This window comes from Notolepis coatsorum (genome assembly GCF_963971535.1).
Source record: "Notolepis coatsorum genome assembly, chromosome: 9".
In the NCBI taxonomy this organism is placed as follows: domain Eukaryota; kingdom Metazoa; phylum Chordata; class Actinopteri; order Aulopiformes; family Paralepididae; genus Notolepis; species Notolepis coatsorum.
In genome coordinates this window covers 23,310,517-23,331,650 of record NC_140173.1, presented here as the reverse complement: position 1 = coordinate 23,331,650, position 21,134 = coordinate 23,310,517, and the positions used below count along the sequence as shown (strand labels likewise).

Sequence of the window (21,134 nt, the reverse complement as noted above, 5' to 3'; positions counted from 1 at the left end):
AGTTTCAATTGATTTATGATTCAGGTCATTTCTGTTGGTGAATTTGGTGTCCTTGTGTATGTACATACAGACACCACCTCCATGTTTGTTCCTATCATTCCTAATTATTGAGTAGTTCTCAATCTCTATCTCTGGATCTTTTACAGAATCGTCAAGCTTAGTTTCTGAGAAGCACAGTATGTTTGCCTTACCATTTATGAATAATTGTTTGATTTCATCCAATTTGTTTTTTAAGCTGTTAATGTTAATGTGAAAAATGTTCAGTATTTAGTACTGATACATTTGTGACATAACGGTATTCAAATATACAGTACTGTTACCCCTAGATCCTGACAGCGTATATACATATGATGGGGAGGGGACTGTACATTAGGAGGGGGTGGGTGGGTGGGAGGGAAATATACATACGGCGGGGAGGGAATATATACATGCGGTGGTGAGGAGACTGTCTATTAGGAGGTGGTGGGGGTTTTGGGCATTTACGGTGGCCAGTTTCGAATTGCAGCCTCCCGTAGGTGCTCTTTAAGAGCGGTTTTGAATGTGGGCAGGGATTCACATTCCTTTACAGCTTTGGGTAGGGCGTTCCACATTGTTGTGGCATAATTGCGAAACGTGTTTAGTCCCTTGTTTGAGCCGAATCTGGGTTTAACATGATTTGTTGAGCTTCCTCTGGTGTAGTGGTTGTGGTATTCACTGACCTTTGGGAAGTATTTTGACATGTACATGGGCACCCCGGTCGTATAGTGTATCTTGTAGACCAGGCCCATTGCAAGTTGCTGTACTCTGTCGTCTACTCTAAGCCATCCTAGGTTGGCAAAGTGGGCAGGGGTGAGGTGGGTTCTGGGGTTCAGGTCAAGTAGTAGTCTGACCAGTTTGTTTTGTGATGTTTGTAATTTTGTTTTAAGCGCCTTTGAGGTGCTTTGGTACCATGAGGTGCACGCATAGTCATAGTACCCTTGAATGAGTGCTCCTGCCAGAGTCTTCAGGGTATTCTTGTTTACCAGAGAGGAGATCCGGTACAAGAATCTAGTTCGTTGGTTGACTTTTTTTTATTACATTGGATGCCATTTTGTCACAGGAAAGATTTGCCTCTAGGATGGAACCCAGGTGCGTGTAGCTTTATGCCAAGCAAGCAGTGCAAAAATGTACCGTAGTGGCATGCAGTAATGCGCCTTTCATTTTCCGCCGCCCAGCGCCCAGGTCGCGCGGAAATAGGCTGTCTATTGCCATTCTCTTTGACAAACTCTAACCTTAACCAGCTCCTTAACAACGCCTAAACTTAACCGTTCTAACCTTAACCAACTCCGAAACAATGCCTAACCTTAACCTTAACCTTAGAAATTATATTGCCATTCTCTTTGACAAACTCTAACCTTAACCAGCTCCTTAACAGCGCCTAAACTTAACCGTTCTAACCTTAACCAACTCCGAAACAATGCCTAACCTTAATCGGCGAAAGAATACACGTTAAAAAAAAATCACGTTAAAAAATATTTTCGATGGGATTCGAACTCGCCAGCAAACAAGCCATAGGATCCACAGCCATGTGTCCTTGCCAATTGAGCTATTTGCTAGATACTGAATAAGGGGCGGTGACTTATATATATTGAGCTCCGCTCGTGTCGCATGCGCGGGCACCTCGCGCGAGCACGCCGGCGCACGCACGCACCTGAGCGAGCACGCCGCCGCCGGTGCACGCACGGTAGCATTTGTCTGAAAAGAAGGGCGCTTTACCGCACTAGCGTGCGGTGACGAATGCGGAAGCATTTTTGCACTGCTTGCTTGGCATTAACGTACAGGCAACCCAGGTAGGTAATTTCGTCTTTCCTTGTGACAATATTGTCACCCACTGTAACTGAGAATCCGTCGGTCTTGCTGAGTTTGTTATTTGAACCGAAGAGAATGGACTCTGTTTTGCCCATGTGTAATGATAGTTTGTTATCAGCGAGCCATATGCAGATTTTGCCTAGTTCCGTGCTGAGGGTTTTTTCAACCTGCAATTTGTTCTTGTCAGAGACCAGCAGGGCTGAGTCGTCCGCAAACAGGAACAAGTTGCAGTCACAGGCTGACGACATGTCATTTGCATAAATTAGGAAGAGTAGCGGTCCTAGTATGCTTCCTTGTGGAACACCACAGCTCACTGTGAGGGGGGGGGATAGAGTACCGTTTACCTCTACCATCTGTTCTCTCCCCTCCAGGTAGGATTGCATCCAGCTCACTGATAAGCTATCAAAACCAATACACACAGACAGTGGAGATAGCGAGCATTTTGACTTGTTGCGTGGTGGCGTTGTCTCGCAGATAATACAACTACAAGTACAAGTCTAATTATATAATATATATATTTTATATAAAAAAAAAAAAATTATATAATTATATTTTTTATTAATCAAAAACGATCGGATCGGTATCGGCCGATATGGCTCAAGACGATCGGTGATCGGTATTGGTGGCAAAAAAACGTGATCGGGGCATCCCTAATCCTAACACTGATAACATAGATTCCTTACCTGCAGGGACCGAAACTAAAGCCTGCCGCCCGCCAGGGGCGCTCAGTTTTTACCTTTGGCGCTTGACACTTAGAGGGCTGCCCGCCGTGTGGCGTGTAGACGTGTAGTTCATAACGATACTCTTATTTTTATTGTGCGAGTACAGATTATAGCCTCTCGTCTTTTTTTTCTCCGCCGCGAGATCGTTAAAAAACTACAAGTCCCACATTGCACTCAAGTCAACGGTCCAATCACAGTAGAGTGACGTGACTGGTTTCATGAGAAAGAAAGCAAATGACCAATCGGAAGCTCTCATTTGGCTTGTTTACTTCCTGAAACGCCACCATTGCGATATGCGGGCAGTCTGCTCTAGTCTAGAGCCATATGGAATCCGCGATCACGGAATCGCGGACGGAATCGCGGAATTGAGCAATAAAAATGGAATCAACTATAAAAAAAAAAATTATTAAAAAGATTATTTTTTTTTTTTTTTTTTTACTTTTTTTTTTTTATGTTGTGGGACTTGTACAGCACTTTGTTCAACTTTGTCAGTGCTGTAAAGTTTAAACCCTTTTAAATCTTAGACAAACAAAACACTTTGCTTTCATGAAATATTGTAAGCAGTCATTTGAGGCTTCATAAAAGCAGCACAATGAACACAAATCTGTCAGTGCCGAGTCCGACCTCATCTTAAATAACAAACAGCATTGCTTGTTGTAGTTAACAAAGAGAGGCAGAGTTGATTTTGCAAAAATATATATACCTTTTTATTTTTTTTATTTTTTTAATAATCGAATTTTATTTTCATATTCGAATCCCATGCCCATCGAACGAAGCTTAGAAGTATTTAAGACAGCCTTATTAAATGGACTGTTATATCTTATTAAATTATGGACATTTATTCATTCCCACTTATTAGACACTATTTCTGATGGTAAAATGAGCGTACAAAGCAAAATACAGAATTCTGAAATATTAAAACGGAAAAAACGGAATTTGGAAAAAAATTTAATGGAATTTGGAAAAAAATTAAACGGATTTCATATGGCTCTACTCTAGTCTATATCGGACCTCCATGAGCTACCGTTACTGTTTAAACAATGACCCAGTCAACTATTCACTTTTAGTTTAATACATGGCGAGTCATTGTCCAGAGGTGGGACCAAGTCATTGTTTTGCAAGTCTCAAGTCAGTCGCAAGTCTTGTTACTCAAGTCCCGAGTCAAGTCCCAAGTCAAGACAGGCAAGTCCCAAGTCAAGACTGACGAGTCCCAAGTTGAGTCCCAAGTCCTAACCTTTAAGTTTCGAGTCCTAAACAAGTCATAATACGCGTTTCACCAAAAAGTTTAATTATCAACTTGTTGGCAAAACATAATCTAATTTCTATAAATGTAATAATATTCAGAATCAGTCTTACAACTAGATACAATTGGGCAAGAGCTGCTTGAAAACCAGTTCAGGAGTATATTGAGAAAAAAAAGAATAAGGATCACTGTAACTGAGGGGTACAATTCCCTGACTGTATTACTAGATATGATACTTACTACCACTACCTTTGTACTTAATATTCGGCCACCCAGTACACGGCATAAATATATTATCATGAACACTCTCACGTAGATGAAACGGATCCAACACAAATGTACGAAGTCGAAGTATGCGTTTATTACTACACAGCAATGGTGTGTAGAGCAAGCACTTAATCACTTTTTTTTTTTTTTTTTTTTTTTTTTATTATTATTGCAAAACAAAACTTATTAAAAGTCAGTACTCAACACACAATGTATAATGAAACTTTCAGTAAAGGTGGTTAAAATATATGCAAGTACAGAAACAGGATAAAACAAAAATAGTCAATAATAACATTTTAACCGTATACAGTGTATATCCAGCGAAGTTACAATTATATAAATGTTAGTATATAATATACCCCTAATACCTATTTTCTAAAACCCTACACACATATGCTCCAGCTCAAACCCCCCCCTCCCGGACCCCCTCTTGGATAGTACCTCCATTATCCCTCACTCCTAACCAGACACTACCATTATACTTAACTAGCACTTAATCACTTAATTACATTTATGAATTGAAATAGTATGCACTTTTATGGCAAAGAGTATTCGTCGGTATATCAATAGAGAATGTCCAATCTCTGATGGCGCAGGTGGTAAATATACGACCTGGAATAGTTAAGGAATAACAGCAATGATACTTTAATGATTATATACTAGATACACTAAGGGGGGGTTAATCCGGTCGCTTGTAAGCCGACAGGAGTAGGAGGGGGGGGGGGGGTAGAATCCGGCTGCCTCGTCCGGCCAAGGGTATCCCAGGTGAACCCACTGTAGTGCCGTTCAATGCGCCGGCGATCCTTGGACCACAGATGAAAGCAGGTGGACTCTTTGTGGGCCGGCTCTCTCCGGTCCACGGGGGAGAGACGTGAAGCGACCTCGTCTTGCAGAGCGTCTCCTCACCTTGCGTCCTCTCCAGGGGGGGGGGTTCCAACACACGGCAGTGTCGGGGGTCTTTATCCATGGAATAATCAAAGTATACAAAGCATAATCCGTGCCTGGGAAGGCGGGCTGTCGTCGGTAGAATAATCCGGTATACAGGTCCACTCGCTCGTCGGCTCTGGGGCTCCTCGGGTGCAGCTTCACATGGGGTCAACCACCCTGGGTAAGCAGCCAGTTCTCTGCCCGAAACGATGGGGTACTGACTACGGTAGTATTCTCACCGCACGAAGCACTATATATTAACAGACTATTATTAGCTTAATAGACTACGTCCAACTCGACGATATAGTGCCAAATATGACTATTCAAATATTAATATACACAATGTCTCAATACCGATGGTAGGCGAACTTGGCCTTACTCCCACACGTGGCGTCGCGGGGAGGCTTTACGTCTGTGACTCTATTGGAGGGTAAGAAACTGGACTGAAAAGAAAGTCCTACTTTAGTAGCGCAGTATATATACGCACTATGAACAAATAGTCCCATTAGTGGTGCGGTAGCCAGATTCCTACGCGGAACTAGGACTTGTTCGTACATGTGGAGCGGTACGTTTGAACTGGGTCTGAGGGGTATGGCAGCCTGGCACCAAGGTCTCGACCAATAGTAGAATGGAGACTATTATGGGATGTTCAGTAGGCTAGAATGGATATTCAATGCATATTGTACAAGGAATATACAAGGGATATCAGGGAATATTAGAGAATATACAAATACAATTAAATATATATATATAAATAAATATATATATTCGGTTTAATCTGGCCCTTCACAACAATCACCATATCCATTTTAAAGGTATAGGATAACAATAACCAACATATTGTCTTCCCACTTGGACCAATCATTTATTTAACGTCTGCCTGCCCTGTATATACAGTCTAGGCACATGATCCATAATAGCAGACCTCGGTTCAACTAACCTTAACCCTTTATCAATTTTGGGGTATAAAAAATCTGTACTGAAATGACAAGGCATCTCTGCAATTCATATTTCATATTGTTCATATTCATATTCATATTTCATATTGTTTATTAGGTATTAGAATTAGGTAGGGCCTAATTTGTGTGCGAGTTCTCTCTCTCTCTCTTGGATAAAATAACAAACTCAGCAAGGCCAACGGCTTCTCTGTTACAGTGGGTGACAATATTGTCACAAGGAAAGATGAAATTACCTACCTGGGTTCCATCCTGTGACAAAATGGCAACCAATGTAATCAAAAAAAGTCAACCAACTAACTCTATTCTTGTACCGTATCTCCTCACTGGTAAACAAGAATACCCTGAAGACTCTGGCAGGAGCACTCATTCAAGGGTACTACGACTATGCTTGTACCTCATGGTACCAAAGCACCTCAAAGGCACTAAAACAAGATTACAAACATCACAAAACAAACTGGTCAGACTACTGCTTGACCTTACCCCTGCCCATTTTGACAACCTAGGATGGCTTAGAGTAGACAACAGAGTACATCAACTTGCAATGGGCCTGGTCTACAAGATACACTACCACCTACATGTCGAAATACTTCCCAAAGGTCAGTGAATTCCAGGACCACAACACCAGAGGGAGTTCCACAAATCATGTTCAACCCAGATTCGTCTCAAACAAGGGACTAAACACGTTTAGCAATTATGCCACAACAATGTGGAACGCCCTACCCATAGCCGTAAAATAATGTAAATCCATACCCTCCTTCAAAACCGCTCTCAAATAGCACCTACGGGTGGCTGCAATTAAAAACTGGCCCCTGTAAATGTCCAACCCCCCTTCCCCTTCAAATGTAGTATATATTTCTGTTTCTTATGATCTATGTCTCTTATACAGTACTGTAATACTTGTATGTCATAAATGTCTTGATAAAACAGTACTGTATAGCTGTATGTCATAAGTGTCATGATGAATTGAAAATGGGGGACCCTGATGTAAACAAGATGCAAGTCTTTCTCTGGCCTGCATCCCCTTAACAATTGTGTGTATTGAGCTGTACTGTATTGTACCCATTCTGCAATCTTTAATACAATTTTCAATCAATAATTTTTTAAGGAGCAGCATTAATGTTAGGCTTTCATCAAGCAAGACATTTCTGATTGTTTATAAACCAAGTTACATACCGTTATTTATGCAGCTTCAAATGTAGTTGGAAGTTGTTGCGTCTCAATCTGTGATTTTCTGCAATTCGTTTTTTGTTGACCACCACATAGTTTTTATAAGCAAACGAAGCAATATTTGGTATAATTTCACCACTGGATCCGTTGTTCTTAACGTTCGTAACTTACTTCTTCTCTGGCGCAAATTCATTGGATGCTGTCGGATTGTTTCAAACAAAGTGGGCAGAAGATATGATCTTTGAGCCAAGACACAAATTACATTTAACTAAAACTATCTTTTCTTTGTGCTTGACAAAAGAGAAATTGTGACCATATCCATCTGTAAAAACGTGACTAGTGGGGGCTGCCATGACGGTCAAATAGTAAACACCACAGCACAGCGTGTCTCCGCGAGTAGGGTCCAGCTGCAGCACCGGAGAATCCTCTCAAGGGGCAAGCCTGTGGCAGCCACGAACCTACTACTTTCTATATAGCAGCTGGGAGGTGCGCTGTTTTAAGTGAGCGACGAGCGTGTGTTATTGGATTGATTGATTGATTGAACATCCGAGCTGCTTCTATAGAAAGAAGGTTCGTGGCTGCCACAGGATTGCCCAGTGAGAGGATTCTCCGGCGCTGCAGCTGGACCCCTATTGGTCTCAGACCGGAGAGGAGAACTACGCTGCAGCTCGCTACCAATCTACATAAAGATAACGCAGTAACTAACGAACCATTCAGTATTTAATATATAACTTATCTTTGGGCATGGGGGAAGCCAAGGTATCAAGTCTTCTCAAGTCAAAAGGCTCAAGTCCAAGTGAAGTCACAAGTCATTGGTATTAAAGTCGAAGTCAAAGTCTTTTTTGATTTGGTCAAGTCAAGTCCAAAGTCATCAAATTCGTGACTCGAGTCTGACTCGAGTCCAAGTCATGTGACTCGAGTCCACACCTCTGGCATTGTCTAACGGTATCTACTGGCTAGCTACTGATAGCTGCTGATATCAACAAATGCTCCAGCAATAGTCGACTCGAGTGCATAATACCTCCGTTCCCTCGTTAGCTAGCTCACGTTAGCTAGCTCACATTAGATCTATCTGTCCCAGTAAACTAAATTGTCTTAACGTTATCTACCGGGCTAGCAGTAGCTACAGATAGCTCCTGATATCAATGTCTTATAACATTGATTGAATGCGTATTCTAGCTGAGGGCATGTTGAATGTGATTTGACAAAAGAACCGCAACGTTATACCAATAGGGTCCAGCTGCATCGCCGGAGAATCCTTGCATGCTGAATGTAGGGTCTAGCTGAATATAGGGTCTAGCTGCAGGGCCGGAGAATCATTGCTGGAGCTGGAGGCTACTCAAGTATACACACAGACAGTGGAGCTGTTTGCAGATAGCGAGCTTTTTGACTTATTGCGTGGTGGCGATGTCTCGCAGATAATACAACTACAAGTATGATTATATAATATATATTTTATTTAAAAAAAAATGTATATAAAATATATATATATATATTATTTTAATCAAAAAAAATTGGCAGGTAAGAAATATGCTTGGCGGGTAGATTCTTCCCATCTACCCGCCACTGGCCGGTGAGTCAAAAAGTTAATTTCGCTCCCTGCTTACCTGACATCAGATGGTATCCATCTGGTATATTCCAATTCCTGATCACCATTCGAAAAAATCGATAAGTGTATAGATCTAACGTGTATACAGTAGAACTCATGCTTGCCGCGGCTCAAAGTCTCCAGAATGAACTCTGGTAACCCCGGCTGCATCAGTGGACTGGAAAATGTGGACTGGAATATTTTTTTTTCCCCCATCCATTTTCATTGAGTCCATTCCAAAATCCCTGATGTCATCTGGGAGACGATGGGGGGCGCTTTTTTCACATCTGATCGCCGGCGGCCCTTGGGTAGGCTAGGGTAGGCTCGCGTGATGCAATATGATTTCAGATCGCTAAAAAAAAATCCGAGAAATCTCGTGAGTGGCTTTCAACGTAACTATCATAAACACGAGATTAGCCGTGAGTTAGGGGTGGACGGTATAAACGGTATACGGTATAAACGGTATTAATTTGCTCTACGGTATGGATTTTGACTATACCGTGTAACCGGTAGAGTAGCTCTAAAATAGCAATGACGTCATGTAACCACAGCTCGACTATTTCAATCGCATTTGCCCCTAAAAATAGATAGAATTAGTCATAGATAATAGATATGTGCAAACTGGAAAAAGATATTTAGGAGGCTTCGCGCAGTGGGCGTGTCAACACGCAATTGTCATTTCATAATAAACACATATCACCGCGGCGCACAGCAAGTTTCAATTTCAGTTCCTGGCATTTTTAACCAGTGGAGAAAGGTAAGAGATGTCCCTATCATTTTTCTTATATGAATTATTCTACGTTAATAAAACATACCTGGTGATCAACTACAGTTTGCTGTAAACATTATGATATGCGTGTAGTGTTATGATAACGACGGCTGCAGCGGGAGCCGGGAGGACGGCGGCAGCAGTGGATTTGCGAATACCATGCAGCTGCAGAGCTGCAGAGCCAGCGGCGCTTTCAGGTCAGGTCCGCTCAACAGCGCCCCCCCACCCAACGGCTGAAAGCTGTGACCAGACCTGAAAGCGCCGCTGGCTCTGCGGCTCTGCAGCTACATATGCTTCTAGCAAAATCCAGCATCCAGCCCGGCTGTTTGCAATGGGAGCAGCACGGACTCGGGACTTATTTTATTTGGAATATAATGACTTTATACGCAAAAGTAGCCTAGTTTTAAGTTAAAATATTATAAATCTACATGCCTTGAGGATGTCATTCTTTATATAGCCTGCCTATCAGGCAAAAAAAAATATTCGAACGGAAACACTGATACCGTGATATATACCGTTACCGTCTATGTAGGGCTGGGCGATATGACCAAAAACGTTATCGCGATAAAATGATAAAATTATTTTCATATAATTCGATATCGATAATTATCGTCGATATAATGTCTGTCAAGTTTAATTAACTTATTATGCTGCTGCGAATGTCTCAAGTCGAGTTGATGTCGTCATCAGTCCGCGCACGTTAGCAGTTAGCCGACAAGTGGAGTATCATGACAATAAATATGACACTAAAATACTCTCTTCCGCCACAATATATTGAAACGAACTGTATACCCCACACCACTATAAACGTGGCCTCAGAATTCAAAACACACACATACTTGGCACGTAAATATATAAAACATCGCCGTGCAAGCTAATTAGCCTAGCAAGCCTGTAGTATCTAAGCGGTGTATTCCATGACAATGTGCTAAATATGACACGAAAATACTCTCTTCGCCACAATATATTGAAACGACGTCCACTGTATACCCCCACTACTATAAACGTGGCCTCAGAATTCACGCCACACACATACGCGGCACGTAAATATATAAAACATCGCCGTGCAAGCTAATTAGCCTAGCAAGCCTTGTTGTTGAGTGAGTCCTACCTCCTTCCGGGTGTACTTCGCTCTCGGCCATCTCCTTCACTGATTGGTTGTTAGCTGTTGTGCGCAAGCACGTCATCACGTAACGTTGGTTGTTGTTAGTGAGTGTGCTGAGCCGAGGCTGAACGGAGCCAAGCTTGGAAAATCGATATATCGAAACTTTGCGACCACGTTTCATGTTTATTTCGAGGAAATAATTTATCGCGATAGTTATCGTTATCGTTTTATCGCCCAGCCCTACGTCTATGCTTCAAATTATACCGTGATATAAATTTTAGACCATACCGTCCACCCCTACTGTGAGTGGCAATCAAAGTGTTAAGCCCTAGCCCTATTTCCTGAAAATCTGCCTAAAAATACATATCTAAGTAAATGGAAGATTACTCCACTTCTACAAGGTCCATTTGCATGTTCTTGGTATCTAGGGTCATCTATGGATCTCATGGAATGTATTCCCATATTGTGTCTGTTACTAGGCTTGAGTAAATTGTGATGAAACAAAGGTGAATATAAATTATGATTTTCTGTGCATATTTGACAGTGAATAACACCATGCTAAAAATGACCAGACATGAACAACTGCCACTGAGCTCGTTCAGCACCTTTTTGAAATCATGTGTACAAAAAAGTCTAAGGAAATGAATAAAGGGAAGATGATTAAACGGAACGTTTTGTAGATACAGTACTGAATTATACCAGCCGGACCAATGCAATTTTAAATATTATTATAGAATAGCAGGCCTATAAATTACTTTATTATAGCCAATTCGCACATTTATGGATTGTGCCAAATCTTCTCTTTCAAATGGCAGTCCAATTTGGATTTAGTATCACCAGGTGTGCAGGAAGAACCGAGAATAAATACGGTCAGTTTTAAATTTGCCACAGGTCCGCCATTTTGAATCCGTTTGCAACGCGGATTCTTTCGAACTAGTCTCAGTGTGAAGTTGCCTTTGAGAACAAATGGTTCTTGAGCCGTAAAGGCACATGGGGCAGGAGCCTATCTCCTGTTTCCGTAGCGTGAGGCAGCTTGATGTACAAGTACACCCCTTGGACATGACGCTAGTATCAGTGTGAGGTAGTCACGAAATGCTTCAGTGTGACATGATGTGTTGGAACTAGTCTCAGTGTGACGTAGGGGTGGACGGTATATACGGTATAAGCGGTATGAATTTGCTCTACGGTATGGATTTTGACTATACCTTGTAACCGGTAGAACAGCTCTAAAATAGCAATGGCGTCATGTAACCACAGCGCGACTATTTCACTCCGCATTTGCCCCTAAAAATAGATAGAATTAGGTAAGGGATAATGTATAGCTACGAGGTCATTGTTGCAAAATAATTGACCGACACAGAGTTTAAAATACCGAGGCGCAGCGCCGAGGTGTTTTAAACGTCAGTGAAGGTCAATTATTTTGCGACAATGATCGAGTATAGCTATACGTTATCCCGCTTATTACATGGCTAACTTACTAACAAATATACCTAATTCATTGTACACCATCGACAAGACAAGATCAAATGCAAACACTTTGTTCTGTGGCTCTGTCAGCCCAAATAAAGTGATTATTATTATCGGCAGTCGGCAGGTCTGTGGTCTGATTGCACTGATGACTATGCTGAGCAGCACTGATACAGTGTTGTAGTGGGCTTGATTGCGAACAGCTGCGCACAGCGGTCATTATTGCTTGGCAGAGGTCCGTTATTGTGTGATAACGGACCTCTGACGCGCGCTATTGACCAATAACAAGCAAGCATTTCGGCGATTGTGAAAACGCCATGTAATAATCATAGATAGTAGATATGTGCAAACTGGAAAAAGTTATTTAGGAGGCTTCGCGCAGTGGGCGTGTCAACACGCAATTGTCATTTCATAATAAACACATATCACCCGGCGCACAGCAAGTTTCAATTTCAGTTCCTGGCATTTTTAACCAGTGGAGAAAGGTAAGACATTTCCCCATCGTTTTTCTTATATGAATTATTCTACGTTAATAAAACATACCTGGTGATCAACTACAGTTTGCTGTGAACATTATGATATGTGTGTAGTGTTCTGACTGCTGGGCAGCGCAAGCTGGATGCTGAATTTTGCGAGAAGCATATGCAGCTGCAGAGTAGGGGCGCTTTCAGGTCCGGTCACAGGCCCGCTCAACAGCGCCCCCCACCCAACGGCTGAATTGCCAATGGCTGAATTGGAGTATTGCACTGTGTATTGCACAGTGCAATACTCCAATTCAGCCGTTGGGTGGGGGGGCGCTGTTGAGCGGGCCTGCGACCGGACCTGAAATCGCCCCTACTCTGCGGCTCTGCAGTTGCATACTATTGGGATTGTTGGGAGCAGCACAGTCTCGACTCGGGACTTATTTTATTTGGAATATAATGACTGTATACGCAAAAGTAGCCTAGTTTTAAGTTAAAATATTATAAATCTACATGCCTTGAGGATGTCATTCTTTATATAGCCTGCCTATCAGGCAAAAAAAATTATTCTAACGGAAACACTGATACCGTGATATATACCGTTACCGTCTATGCTTCAAATTATGCCGTGATATAAATTTTAGACCATACAGTCCACCCCTAGTGTGCCGTAGTCAGTAAATGCTTCAGAGTAGGGCTGGGCGATATGGCCTAAATATGATATCACGATATTTTCCGACCTTTCGGCGATACACGATACACATCACAATGTTTTTCTTTTTTCCCCCCAAACAATTCATTATGAGGCTTACCAAGACAGTATTTGAGTTTGCAAGCTAACATTAAAGACAAAATAAAATACCCATGCATTTAGCATTTTTATATTATATATTAGATTTAGATTATTGGATCATTAGATTATATATTGCATATATTTAGCAATGAGATATTATATGATTTATATATGATGAATTGAAAATGGGGGACCCTGATGTAAACAAGACGAAAGTATTTCTCTGGTGTGCATCCCCTTAACAATTGTATGTATTGAGCTGTACTGTACCCATTCTGCAATATGTTAATAAAGTTTTAAATCAATCGATAGCATTTTAGCATTTTTATGAAACTACTGTATATTTGTATGTCTCTAAATGTTTTGATGAATTGAAAATGGAGGACCCTTGTGTAAAAAAGCCGAAAGTCTTTTTCTGGTCTTCATCCTCCAGTCCACTGTTGTTGTATTGAGCTGTACTGTATTGTACCCATTCTGCAATCTGTTAATAAAGTTTTCATTCATTCAGACGGCAAACAGAATAATTTTGATTGACAGTCGAGTCTGCCAATTACGTCACACCGCTTGCACCCGCCCTGCTGTTCTTAGCACCAATCGGCAAGCGCGTATTCATGTTTTACTTCCGCTTTTGTCCGTCATTGATTTTGACGAGAGCTCAACAACATCAACAACGTTAGCTCCCCGCGGCCGACGTTTAGCTTTTAGCTCTGCAGCATGACTAAACGAGGCATAATGATTTTACTGCAACGAATGTTATAATAAAAGCCTTTCCATACATCTGTCTGATTGAAAACTTTATTAACAGACCGCAGAATGGGCACAACTTACTCAGCACGGGCTGAGATATGAGAGTAATGCTTGCTATCTATCTAGGTTGTCCTCGGGACGTTGCTATGTTCGGGTAAATACGCTGATGTTATTGAACGTGTAACTATATAACGTTAATGCCACAAAACGAATGCATTTTTTAATCATAAGTAGTAACTTTGATGCAGTAGTGTGTGTGGGCCGGCGTTGTTTGAACGTGTGGACCAGATTGACGTGACACAATCCGCGGCAAAACATCACGATATCCACGATACGTTTAAAAAGTGTATCGTTAATGAACTGTACCCGATATTTATATAATATAGTCATATCGCCCAGCCCTACTTCAGAGTGACATGATGTGTTGAACTAGTCTGTGTGACATAGTCACTAAATGCTTCAGTGACATGATGCGTTGAACTAGTCTCAGTGTGACGTAGTCACTAAATGCTTCAGAGTGACATGATGTGTTGAACTAGTCTCAGTGTGACGTCACTAAATGCTTCAGAGTGTCATGATGTGAAGGACTAGTCTCAGAGTGCCGTAGTCACTAAATGCTTGGTCTTGAAGCATAGAAAATGAGGCACACTGTTTTCTGCTGTGGGTGATTAAAACTTCTGCCAGGTCAGAACTCCGACCACGAGACTCTGTGTGTAAACTGAGGGCACTGCATCAACTATACTGCTATAGTATTTCATACCACTTGATGTCCAAAACTCTTGAACTATCCCTTTAAGGTGACTCATCATCAAGTTCCAGTGACTGACGAGACATGTCTAACATAAAAAAAACAACACTCAGCCAAACCTGTCAATCTACAATTACTCTGGGGAGAGTGAACGTTGGATTTTGCAAGACTCTTATTGTTACTGTTTTTTATCTGGTATTTTTTAGGCCACAGCCACACTGATATCCAGTACAGTGGAGGAGATGGCGTCTTGCAGTCACCGCTCTCTGTTGGGACTAAAGGAACTATCTGTCTGCTTGGTGGACTGCATTAAAACACCAGAACATAAAGGAACTGTGAATGAAGGAGGAGGTAAGGCTCTAAAGGGTACATCCATCTTCAGTGTTCATACAGATGCTTGAAATAAATCATGCAAAGACTAGGCGATCGTTCAAACTATATCCCCAATTGTTTTTATGCATGTTTTTCTATGATTCTCATTACCATCATTTTCAAGGTGACATAATACTGTGATTTCCCATCAATGACCTAGACTGGCGGCCCGCCACAGTCTAATTAGTCCCGCCACAGTTGTATAATGAACCAAAAAAATTAAATATACAGTTTGCCAATAGGGATGTATCAGTAGTATTGGCAGTGGTAATAGTCGTAATAGTAATCCACTATATTTTTTTTATTTTCTAAAAAATAAACCAGTTCAACACAGGTAACCACTTTTGCTTCATTTCTTTGATGGCTCTAATGTTTGCTCTAGTTCAGTGCTTCCCAATCCTCTCCTCGAAGCACCCCAGCCGTTCCATGTATTTGTTAAATTCCACCACCAGCACACCTTGATTCAACTAATAAAGGGCTAGTTAAGTTGAATCAGGTGTGCTGGTGGTGGAATTTAACAAATACATTGAACGGCTTTGGTGCTTCGAGGAGAGGATTGGGAAGCACTCGTCTAGTCGATTTTGTGTTTTGAGCACAAAGTTCATCATAGAATCTAGCCTCTTTATTTTGCTCTCAAAGTGCACCAGATTGATGCATTTAACTTCAAAATGTAAAAAATAAATAAAATTCGGGGGGCCTGCCCCCGGACCCCCCTAGAGGGTTGGAGGTTCACCCCCCATAGTCTCTGAAAATCCTGTGGGAAACTGGGAAATCTCCATATTCCAATAAATCTACCTTTATTTTAAACCTTGCATGAAATGCAAACAAATTTATTATATAAGATTTGCATTATATCACCAAAATAAATGGCCCATCAATCATTTCCAGCCATTACAATTTCCAGCCATTACTACTAGGGGTGCACCGATATGCAAATTTGCCACCGATACCGATTGTTCAACTAACACAATCGGCCGATACCGTTTTTTTTTTTTTTTTTTTTTTTATAAACTACTGTGTATGTGCACGCGCGCCCTTTTGGCGGTGCGTGACATGAAAAGGCTAATGGCGGTGCTATGGTGGTGTTTTACTAATAAATATAATCCGTTTCTTAGCCTATGCATGTAATTCTCATTTTGTTCTTTCGTGTGGTGAAGTATTTTATTTGTTGCAATTTGAGTAAAATGATTGGAGTTACCAACATTTTCGTTAATAACTGCTGCTTATTGATATAGCTGGTTAATTGTTGTGTGCTCGCTAAGGCGAGGATAATGTTTACTTGTATTGTATGACTCATGAGCATTATAAAATACATGTCATGGTGAATACAGGTGCAGCTCAATAAATTAGAATATCGTGGAAAAGTCAGTATATTTCACTGTATTATTGATGCAGTCATTTGTGCACTGCAAAAGGAGCCCTAACCAAGTGTACTGAGTGAACATACATGAACATACTTAGTTTTCAGAAGGCTGACATTTCTATATACAAAAGAAAAATACATCTATTTTATTTTTAATTTTTTTATTGGTGATACAGACTTTTGGGCTTTCATGAGCTGTAAGACATAATCATCCAAATTCAAACAAATGAAGGCTAGTTGAAATATTTCACTTTGTGTGTAATGAATCTAATCTACGAGAGTTTCGCTTTTTGAATTGAATTACTGAAATAAAATAACTTTTCCACGATATTCTAATTTATTGAGCTGCACCTGTAAATCCATAAACATATTTCTTGATGTTTCCTTTTTTTTAAGTAAGTAAAGAGGCCTATGTTCATATCGGTGAGCACGATTTGTAACACAAGAGACGTGTAGCCTATTTATTTATTTAATATTTTATTTATTCATTTTATTATTATTATTTAATTTGTTGCCATGCCTAAAATAATAGCAGAATTCAGTGTTTCTCGTCAGGCGCAAAAAGGAACATCATCTCAGCTGTGAGTGTGCGCACGCTTCTCAAGGCTGCAAAAAGGAACTTTAAGGAAGTAAGGAACATAATCTTTTGTCAGAAAAATCAAGGCAGCTCTCTGAATGTAACGTTATTTATATTTCAACGAAAGAAAAGCGGGGGTGTCTGAAATATCTACGGTACCGTGCTGTTTTTCTTGTACACAAAACAAATACGAAGACAATGTCTGCTGTATGGGCGCATTTCACGGTGTCAGAAAAAGAAAACGGGCGCTATGCTATTTGCAACAAATGCTCCATTGATATTTCAAGGGGAGGCACCTCAAGCAGGGATTTTAATGCATCAAATCTGATCAACCATTTAAAATCAAGACACGTGGAAGATTACATTGAGTATCTGAAAGCCACATTGGCACTGGCTACTACGAAAGTGCAACGCAAGTCCTCGACTCAGTGTCTGTTAACACACTCATTCGAGCGCAGCCAAAAGTTAGATAGGGACAGTGCCAAAGCTAAAGGTATCACTAAGAAGGTGATGGAGTTTATCGCACTAGATGACCAACCCTTCTCCGTTGTGGAAGACGTGGAGTACATTGAGCCCCGGTACACACTGCCAAGTCGGCGTTATTTCGCTGACGTCGGTCTACCCGACATCTACAATGTTGTGGCCACACACATTCACGAGCTACTGGCCCTTGATGTGCACGCCATTAGCTTCACAACTGATATATGGAGTTCCGATGTCAGTCCCATGAGCATGCTTAGCCTCACCGCCCAATGGGTAGACAAAGACTTGAAAGTGGTGTTGCATTCGCAGGAGTTTACAGGGTCCCACACAGCAACAGCAATCTCCGCAGCATTCGATAAGATGTTTGCCACGTGGAAAATCGACAAATCACAGGTGCATGCTGTTTTTTTTTTTTTTTTTTTTTTTTTTCTCTTCTTCTTCCCTCCATTTTTCCTCCGATTTTCTCCCATCCCAATGTTAGTCGTATGCCAATTCCCAATCCCCTTCCTGGTTGCTGCGCACTTACCCCCCACAGTCAGATCATCTGGGAGAGTGGAGGCTATCACGTGCTTCCTCCGACACACGTCCAGCCAATCAACCGCTTCTTTTCACCTGGCAGCGCGGATCCTCCATGAGAGGGCATAGCGTGTGGAAGGATCACACTATCCCACTCGGGTCCTATCTGCGCTTAGCAGGCGCCCCGACCGAACTGTAGGAGTCGCTGTTTACAACGACCCGGACCCACCCCGCCAGCTTCTCCCACCCTCTAATACAGCCAATTGTATTAGTGTGAACGGCCAGCCAAGCTGGTGACAACCCCGGAGCTGTGAGCTGGATTCGAACAGGCGAATCCAGCTCACAGCTCCGGGGTTGGTGACGAACGCAATCTCCGCTACGCCACCTAGCCGCATAGGTGCATGCTGTTGTGAGAGATAATGCCAAGAATATGTCTGAAGCGATGAAGGACAGTGGACTCACCAGTTTTGGGTGCATGGCACATACTCTCCAGCTGGCAGTCCACGAGGCGGTACTGAGTCAGAGGAGCATCTCGGATGTGGTCGCAATAGGCAGAAAAATAGTCGGTCACTTTAAGCATTCCCCACTCGCGTACTCACGCCTACATGCCCTGCAGAAGACAGGCCAGTTGGGTCCAATAAAACGGCTCCAGCAAGATGTTTCCACGCGCTGGAACAGTACTTTTTATATGCTGCAAAGCCTTCTAGAACAGAAGCGCACACTCGCTGCATATTCTGCAGATTATGACCTCCCCGCAACTATCAATGCGCACCAGTGGGGATTGGTTGAAAACGTCCTCACACTTCTCTCTCCGTTTGAACAACTGACAAGAGAAATTAGCGCATCTGAGGCGTCGGCTGCTGACGTCATTCCATCCGTGAGGGCCCTGAGACGCCTTCTGAGCAAGGACGTTGACACAGACCATGGTGTCAAAACCACAAAGACCACACTGCTAGAGGCTATAAATAAACGCTTTGATCAAGATCAAATAGAGTTTGACCCCATCTACAGTATTGCAACCGCACTGGATCCTAGATATAAGGACCGCTACTTTGATGGGGATGCAAAACTACGTGTATTAGTAGACCTAATTCATGCACTGCCTGGTGATGACGAAGTGCATAATACAGAGGCAGCTGGCAGCCCACAGCAGAAAAGGGCACGACGGACGAGGCACGGCCCACTCTGCACGACATGTTCCATGAGATTTTGGAGGAGAGTGGGCCAGAAGGGCCACGCTCAAGCGCATTGCAGCAACTGGATGGGTATCTTGCAGAGGTCTCCATTCCCAGAAATGAGAGTGCACTTGAATATTGGAGCAATAATCACGGCCGTTTCCCTGTACTTGCACAGATGGCACGCAGATACCTATCTGCCCCATGCACCAGCGTGGACAGCGAGCGGCTGTTCAGTGCTGCGTCTCATGTTATAGATGAGAAGAGAAACAGACTGAGCTGCGACAAAGCAGAGCTGCTTCTATTTATAAAGAAAAACATGCCGCTTTTTCTTAAGAATCGGAAGTAGGCTAAAACAACGTGCGAAGCCGCTCTAAACATCTCTCACTTTAATGTTCCTTTTACAATGTGACGTGTTCTATTCATTTCTCAGTTATTGAATACACGTGTATTCTTTGTTGCAATGTTAAATATATTTGCTATATATTTATATATCTGTGCTGTGCTTGATTGAGAAGTTTGTTACCGAATATAATGTTCGAATCAGCACTAGGCCTGTTGCGTTATTGAGTGCCGATTCTTGCGTTGCAGAGAATATTCATGGTATGGAATGCCATACATATATTTCTTGATGTTTCCTTTCCTTTTTTAAGTAAGTAAAGAGGCCAGTAAGTAAAGAGGCATATGTTCTCAGTGAGCATAATTTGGTGTAACACAAAAAGAGAGACTTGTATTATTATTTATTTAATATTTTATTTATTCATTTTATTATTATTTTATTTGTTGACATGCCTAAAAGTCAAGCATAGGGCTAAAACGTTTTCTTAAAAACAATAATATATTGTTTTGTTATATGAAAGAATGTTATAATAAAAGGAAAGCTTTTCTATACATGATTTGTCTGATTGATTGAAAACTTTATTAACAGATTGCAGAATGGGTACAGTACAGCTTAATACAACTGCTAAGACTCTAAGACTGGAGGATGAAGACCAGCCAAATACTTTCAGCTTGTTTACATAAGGGTCCTCTATTTTCAATTCATCAAAACATTTAGAGCAGCGGTTCCCAATTTTATTTTTGTATATACTCACTGGCTTTCATAACCTTACAGACTAACTTCTTGTCTTGCTCAAGACTTGTTTATGACTTATGAGTTTTAATAAGAGCACCATCTCTCTCAACCAAAGCAATGCATGGTGACGGCAACAGAACAATCTTTATTGACAGTCGAATCTGCCAATTACGTCACACCGCTAGCTAGGGGTGGGACGATACATCGATCCAGATCGATACATCGATGTAATTATCAACAATCGAATCGGATCGATGCGATGTAATAAGATCGATTCATATCGATACTCTTATTTTGAAAATCCTGTGGCGAGTCTCATATCCGCCCAAGAACAACAGCAGTAGCTCCGTGTGTGTAGATGTTACAGCATAGCATTCTCCCTTTCTGTGTGTGTGTGTGCGCGCGTCTTTGGAAAGACCAGATGAGGTCAGAGGAGTTTGATGTTTAAATGTTATTTAAACATAAACAATATAATACATAATAAATGTAGGCCTATACATGATCATGCAACATCAACAAATTGTTGTAGGAACGGTTTGGGAGAGGGAGGTTGTGAGTTTTGAGTTCCAAAAAATGTAGCTTAAAGTTTAAAGCTCAATATATAAAAACGTGGCACTTTACAGTGAACAGGAGGTCTATTTGTATTAAAAACAATAGATTGATTTTCCTTTAAATGTCTGGAAGAGCTCAAAAATACAAATGTCAAATGATATTTTCATTACCTTTTTTTTGTTGATCTAAATGTTACTGATTGTGTTAACACTTTCAGCGCCACGCCTGGTT

General features: G+C 41.5%; 1 protein-coding gene across 2 annotated transcripts in view; it reads left to right on the top strand.

Moving 5' to 3' along the window:
- The window catches only part of LOC311234538 (uncharacterized protein), a 38,657-nt gene that overhangs the window by 9,879 nt on the left and 7,644 nt on the right, over positions 1-21,134 (top strand). The window contains exon 2 of one of the 2 annotated variants that reach the window (XM_084321780.1): positions 14,997-15,141. In XM_084321780.1, the coding sequence (XP_084177906.1) occupies positions 14,997-15,141 (145 nt within the window). Of the gene's footprint in view, positions 1-14,996; positions 15,157-21,134 lie in introns of both variants that reach the window. The other variant, XM_084321779.1, reaches the window with a different exon arrangement.